This window comes from Vicugna pacos, chromosome 11, assembly GCF_048564905.1.
Source record: "Vicugna pacos chromosome 11, VicPac4, whole genome shotgun sequence".
Taxonomy (NCBI): domain Eukaryota; kingdom Metazoa; phylum Chordata; class Mammalia; order Artiodactyla; family Camelidae; genus Vicugna; species Vicugna pacos.
The window spans coordinates 24,104,256-24,111,528 of NC_132997.1; the positions used below are offsets into that span (position 1 = coordinate 24,104,256).

Genomic DNA, 7,273 nt, shown 5'->3' on the forward strand with positions numbered 1-7,273 from the left:
TTAAGGTAACATGGGGTGGCCTGGAATAAGCCAGTCTAGGACCAGCCTCCTCTAGGAGCCCCCAGGCAGGGCCACTTCCCCTCATCTCCATGTGGGGGAAAGGGGGACTTGAGGGGAGTTGTTCCTTCTGGGCAGGAACTGGTTGTTGAACATGGTGGTCCTGTCATGGCCACACCCGAAGACAGGCCTGGCAGGGGGGAAAGAGGACTCCTGAGGGGCCTCTTATCTGTGCCAATGGGAACCCAAGGCCCTCAGGTTGTCAGATTTTTTCCCTGATGGTGATCCTTGCAGTGGGTGGCATGTGTTTGTCTGGAGTGGAGATGTCTTATGGGTCTGAGAAACAGCCGAGAGAGCCAGACAGGGCTCTGAGGCCTCTGCCTGTCCGCTGGGCACTGTGTTTGCAGGACTCCACACAGGAGATGGGACAGGGCCTGGACCATGGAGTCCCCTACTCCATCTCCCTGCAGGAGGGGCAGGTGCCCCACGACACCAACAGAGCCCAGGACGGGCTCAGGGTGAGTGTGAGGAAGGAGACTCCACATCTATGAAAACCTGGATATCTGCCCTGCCCTTCTCCTCCCCTGGGCTTCCTCTTAGAGAGCTGCTGGCAAAGGAATCTGATTCCTCATCTCTCCCACCCGCCCTCACAGCCCAGGCCCTGCCTTGGCCAGATGCAAAGTCAGTGGCCACATATGAGTCAGAATCTCACCAAGAGACTTTGACAGAATCTCAGTTCATGTTAAGTCAAGGATGTTTCTGCATTTTTCTACAGATTTTCCTGGTTTTCCTCAATCCTCACGTGTCCATGTTGGTCTGAAAATCCTGATCCCCCCACCCCGGTATCAGCCTCTGTGTTCTAGAATGGGATGTTGTGATAGCAGTCACAGGGATGATGTAGTTCACGCAAGGAGGTGCTGCCAGTGCTGTGCTGAGACAATGATCGTAGACACTATTGCATTTAATCATCGCCCACTGCTCCTTGTAATGATGATGCTGAGAACCGTGAATCTGCTCAGGGCTCCCCTCTTCCGCCTCAGGCACAAGAAACTGAGGCTTGGGGATTTGGTCTGAGCAACAGCTGGAACCCCCCTGGTGGTCCCCAGTGCTGCCTCTGACTCAGGTCTCTCCTCTTTCCACCCCAGGGGGAAGATACATCAGTAGGAAGCAGCAATGAGACCTGCATGGCATCAAGCCTTCAGCAACATAAGCTGGAGAAGCTGGTAGCAAATCTAGTGCCTGCTGTCCTGGGCAGCCACCCCTCCTACTTGCACTCATTCCTGGGCACCTATAGAGCTTTGGCCACCACCCAGCAGGTGCTGGACCTTCTGTTCCAAAGGTGAGCACTCTGTCCTCATGGGACATTGGTGACTCAGACACCTAATTGCAGTGACATGTGGGATTGTCCCTCTACATCTCTGAGCCTAAATTTGCCCCTCTGCACACTGCGGTCAAGGGAGGATCAGGCCCTAGGAGGGTAGGAACAGAGGGAAACCTTCATGGAAAGTGCTTTCTAGGAATCTGGCCCCTGGAAAGGTCAGCTGGAGGGGCTGTGGTTGTGCTAATTGGTCAATGTTCTCCTGCCCATGTGGAAGCCTCTGCCTCCTGGGTCACTGGGATTTTGTCCTTGAGTGGAAATTTTTTCCCATTTAAAAGGGGATTTGTGATGCCATTAGCTGTCCCTTTCCTAGGAGAGTGAGAGCAGGGTCTGCAGGAGGGAGAAGTGGGGTCCCAGGCCCACTCAGGTGTGTGTAATATAGTAAGGGCCCCTAGAGACAGGTGCTTCTCTAGGAACAACCTTCATGTAATGCATCAAGCAGACAACAGCTTTGCATTCCAGGACTTCCATTTTCCCGGGAGTCACGCTGTCACACTATACATCACATCCACGTAGTGTTCTCAGTACAGTCCATGTGACACCTTCCTGGCCTCCTCTAGGTATGGATGCATCCTCCCTTACACTTATGATGACAGTGGATCCCTGCACCAGCTGAAACAGTGAGTCTCTGAATGAAGAGGGAGGGACTCCCTTCCCCAAAGACTATGTGGAGCTGTGGGCTGTGTGGATGGATGGGGGTGGTCATAACCCTGGATCCCACACATCCTCTGATTCTGGCTTGAGAGCAGAAGTCTTAGAGCATCTCCTGGCAAAGAGGAAAGGAGATCCTGAGGGCTATTGTATGCACTGTGGTGCTGTGAGGGGCAGACAGGTGGTCAGAGGCCAGAGTCAGCCCCTATGAGAACCCACAGCCATCCCCTCTCCATCCCAGCCCTGCCCCCACCCCCTTCCTGGGACCCAGCACACAAGCGGTGGTGAGCATTCTGCTCAGCATCTGGTGGAACCTCAATGGTGGGGACTCAGCTGGTGCTCAGGGGACACAGTGAGCCTCAGGGGACAGCTGTGGCATCCTATGGAAGGAGAGTGGCAGAGGCAGGAGGACACCCAGGCAGGGTTCCTGGCAGGTTAGGCAGCAGGCAGGCACAGAAGCTAATATTTGAGGTATTAGGGATCCCGTAGGAAGCCTGGGTGGCAGACACAGCCTGTCTGTCCCCTCCTGGGTCAGACACTCATAGAGCAGCTCCCGTGTTCCCGAGAGGGCAGTGCCCAGAGCGCACAGCCTGCCTGTCCTCACAGAGGTGCCATCCAGTGGGGAGGGGCAAGGAGAGGGACAGAGAAGTGTGACAGGCATCCCTGAAGAGGGGGAGAGGTGGTCACACCACTGACAAAGGGCTGCCTTTCTGAAGGCTTGTAGCAGCCCCTCCTCTGTGTCCAAGCCTGCCTCTGCCCAGACTGCTAGCTGAGATGGGACATGGAGCAGAGCCGGCCTCTGGATGGGCAGGAGCCAAAGGCAAAGAGGCCCAGGTCCCTGCTGGGCTACCCTGGGAACCCAGCCTGGATGGAAAGACCAAGCCTCTGACTCTAGTGCCCCCCCCGACTACCCCCAGGGCCATGCCTCCATCCTGGGCACCTGGCTGCTCCAGTACCCAGAGGATCTCCACCAGCCTCCAGAATTTCCCTGCCTAAAGACCGTGCTAATGTATTTAGAGGTGGGCATGCCTGGCTCAGACCTGGAGCACCAGGCCCACTTTCTCCTGGCACAGCTGGAGCAATGGAGCTCCCAGAGGCAGAGAGTGATGGTGGGGAGCATGCAGGTGGGTGATGGGGTGAGTGGGGAGGGGAAGGCATTGGACCACACAGAGCAGAGTCTCCTGAGGCTGGAACTGGCACAGGAGCAATGAGGACGCCCAGAACACTCATCCCATGGATTGCAGCCTGGGAAGACTTCCTGGGGGTGGAACCTTGGACTAAGAGCTTACTGATTCGCAGTGATGTTTCCCCTTTCTTTGGGAGACACGTGGGAAAGCAGTCATATTGATGAGACTTTCCCTTCTTGGAGCTACAGCACAAGCTCCAAACCTGCTGGGGAAACACTTCTGGACAGAGAGCCAGCTACACCTCTCCTGCCTGAGACAGCTCCAAAGCCAGAGCAAAGGACCCTGCTGTAAGTATCAGTCAGTCTCTGCTGCCTCCCCTCCATTTCAGTGCTGGGACATTCACTGTTCCTGATGTGCCTGTGAATTTACAACTCCTGATTATTCTTAGAGGTGATAACATGTTACTTGTGGCCTGTTGTGCCTGGCTGACTAATGTATGTGGACACTGATTACCGTTGTGTTTTGGTTTAAATTTTAATCTTTTAAAAAATAAAAATAGGCAGGACATCATGTTAAGGCAGGGTCCTGGATATGTTCCTTTCATGGGAATTTTGATTTGCAACAGGGGCACCCACTTGAGCTCAGATGAGCAGAGTCTTCCCGAAACATATCAGGTGCTGGAGAAGCTGCAGGGAGGTCCTAACCTCAGGCCAGAGGTCCTGGGAGGTGCTCACAGGCCCACCCATTCCTCAGTCTCCTCCAGCAGTGACCCACTGCCCCACCCCTGGTCCAAGCCCCAGGACTGGCATCCCTGCCTTCAGCTTCTGCAGGGGATGGAGATCTGCCTTTCCCCTAAAACCACAAATAGGGGGTGGGGGCCAATGATGTCCAACAGCGTAAAGTCAGGGGTTCCCATGGTTTGAGATAACTGAGTGAGGCCACAGTCAGTGACCTCTCTACTCTCTGCCTGAAGACGGCTGCCCCCAATCACAGAACATAGGTCCTCACAGGGAGAACGTGCTGAGCTCTTCCTGGAGGAGGAGAGACAGAAGCCCCTGATTAAACTGGGAGCAGACAAAGGAGAGATCAGAGGACCCAGGGGAAGGGCTGCCTGGGCTGAAGCACTACCCTGATGCTTTGGAGCACAGGCTCAGTGTCAGTTTGTAGGACTTGGGCAGAAATGATCACATCCAAGTCTGAAGGCAAAACCAAATTCAACTCTAGAAAATGCCTTCAGTACAGAAGCCCAGACAGCCGTGGGCCACTTAGAGGTTTTGGAAGCTTGAGATGCTATGTAGCTTATGACAGACCGGGGGTTAAGTAACACACTCCCAAGTTCTTAGAAAAACCACAAACAAAACCTCTGAGACTTCTGATTCTGCTAAGGGTCCCACCTGGTATAACCCCTCAGGAGATGGTCTGATGTCAGCCAGTCATGGAAAGCTTGCAGTTCAGCTGTGAGGACCTGTAGTCTGGCTGCAAGGGCCATCCAATCCCCTTACAAGTCACCCACCTATACATTCTGTGGTTTTGCTTTTAGAATTCCTTCAGCCCATCAACCCTCCAAGTTCATACTGTCAATTACAGGTAAAAGCTTTGTGTTCCTGGTTTGCAAACCGTGCAAACAACACACCAGTCCTTTTGCTTCAAGACATCCCGATTCATTTCTGGGATTTAATTCTCATTTTAAGATGACATCAGAAATAGTGCATAACTTATTCAGAATAATTATTTCCAGGTCTTGATTGAGTATTTACTGTATGTCAAGCACTGAGCTGAGAGCAGACTGAGAACTGATTGAGGAGCTTCCTGGCCTGGGAGAAGCTCTGAGTCCACAGAAGGAGAGAAGACATGGTGGAAAGTGCCTGTATCCTAGCAAAATGGACATGGATCGTGCTCAGAAAGTCAGAGAGTGATCCTAGATTTAGAAGCCGCCTGTGGATGACAGGATTGGGCTCCAGTATCAGACATGAAGAAGACATGGCTGTGGAAGAAGCTGGCAGCAAGAACAATAGAAGCAGGTTCTTTAAGGGCAAAGGACCAGAAGGTACATTATGCAGCTCTGAATTTCACATTTTCTAAAGCTTTCAATGGATACGATAATGACTCATGTTAAGTGTAAATGTGACTGGTAATATAAGGTCATCCCATTTTTTCAAGTTCTGCATCATTTTAGATGAAATGAGACAAATATGCTGTGTGATATGTTTCTAATCTGCTTTTACATTTTATTGTTAATATAAACAGCAAAGGGCCATATGTGTCTTTGTTTGGATATATTAACTTCTCTGCACAAGACACACAGGGCTGGGATATGGACAAGTGACCCCAGCAGGTTCCCACTCTCTCCTTGCAGGTCCTGTGAGACATCGACCTCCTCTCTGTTCTCTGCTGTGGACCGTGGACCCAGGGCCCAGCTCAGGGGCTCCATCAAATCTCCCTGAGACCCTGCCCTTGGGAAATGCCCGGTTGAGATATGATCAAGAAAAGGACTTCAACTAGAAGGCAAACTGAAGACTTTGATCTTACGGAATCTGGTTTATCCCAACAGCAAGACTGATGTGTGTGTGTGTGTGAATGTTGCCTGTTTGTCTGACATCCATGGAGCCAGCAGGATGCATGCCATTCCTCACATGGCCACCAGAAGGAGGGGTGTGTAACTGCTTATGACAAACACTCTGCTCCATTCAATTTAGCCTTCATCAGAACATGTTTTATAAACTCAGGATTTTTTTAAGGCATATAGATTTGCTTTTCTTCTTCAATCTCATTTGGAATCTAATGTAAATACACTATAATGCACAACTATAAGGTGAGCCACTGAGTGGAAGTTGTCCCTTGTGGCACACTGACATGTATAATTCTGTGTCCAGCCCCCATCTGTGTCCACCCCTCTCCCTTCCTCTCTCCCTTCAACCATCTGTAAATATCTAAGTAAAACACTTTGACAAGCAGTGTAATGTTTTAGAGATATTTTAAATAATGTTGCCCTTTGTGTGTGTGAGATGTAGATCTTTGGGTGCAAGTTGTCTGCTCACAGGACAGTGGGATTGTCCCTGAATCCCTAGGAGACAACTGAAGGGGGCAGTGGGTCTCAGTGGGAGCCACTCAAAGGGAAAGAGCTGCCTAGAACAGCCAAGGTGGATGGATCCACGCTGTCTCCTATCCCCAGAGCACTGGATCTGCTTTCCCCTGGGGAGCTTTGCCAAAATCCTGTGTATCCTAAAGGGCCAGAATAAACAACAGGGATTATAGGAACTGTGGGAGAGGGACAGGTTGTGGTTTTAGACCTGCTACTCTACATACAGCAGCCTTCCCTGTATTGTATTATAATGAATGCTCAGGACCTGGGAGCAGAGTCTACACCTTGGTTTTGAGTATATTACAGGTTCCTAGCCCAGCACTCGGCCAAGAAGACATGCTTGTATTTCAGAATGAATACATTTGGGAGGGAAGATATGACAAGTTTGCAAATGTATTTGAAGTGGGGACTCTCCTGGAGCTGTCCTGACAGGAGGTCATCATAAGTAGTCACCTTTCTCACCTGCCAGGCCCGTTATACCTGATGGTCTTCTCATAGTGCCCCTCAGCCAGGACCCACCTGATCCCAGGTATCTCCCAGGTCACATCTCACCACCTGCTCTCATTTCTGTTTTCACTTCAGCTCCCTTGACTGCCTTACTGTGTAGCTCCCCACTCTAGTTCTCAGGGGACACCTCTAATTCCCTTAGGGATCCAATATCAGAATATTAGATCCGATGGACCTACAGTTTCATGATGGGACTGAATTTACAGATCAGTAACCACATGGAGAAACACAGCTCTGCATGACTGTTGTAATGGTGGGTTTCCCTTGAATGTTAAACTCAATGGCGTAAAACGAATATGTTCCATTTTTCTCTGCAATGAGCATCCATGCTGAATTTTACCCTTTCTCTCATAATGCTCTAAGAGACCTGACACACAGCAGGATGAACAGAATGAAGTTACATCGTGTTATAATGCAGTATAGAATAGTGTGATACTTCTGAAAACTGCTGTTATCCTGTTGTGCTAGAGTTATGTTAAAAAAAGTGTGTGAGTGTTATCCCTTAAATTTCTCATGTTTACATGAAATTCA

General features: G+C 50.6%; 1 protein-coding gene across 2 annotated transcripts; it reads left to right on the top strand.

The window, feature by feature from the left end:
• The first annotated feature begins 1,154 nt into the window (after positions 1 to 1,154).
• Positions 1,155 to 4,944, top strand: LOC140699709 (ral guanine nucleotide dissociation stimulator-like). Of its 2 annotated transcripts, none has more exons than XM_072972269.1 (4): positions 1,155 to 1,336; positions 1,936 to 1,995; positions 3,396 to 3,500; positions 4,892 to 4,944. In XM_072972269.1, the coding sequence occupies exons 1-4, from the start codon at positions 1,182 to 1,184 to the stop codon at positions 4,896 to 4,898; spliced, it is 327 nt and encodes a 108-aa protein (XP_072828370.1). In that variant the 5' UTR covers positions 1,155 to 1,181; the 3' UTR covers positions 4,899 to 4,944. The 2 variants fall into 2 exon arrangements, with proteins under 2 accessions (XP_072828370.1, XP_072828371.1); XM_072972270.1 differs by having other exon boundaries at positions 3,402 to 3,500.
• The last annotated feature ends 2,329 nt before the right edge of the window (positions 4,945 to 7,273 follow it).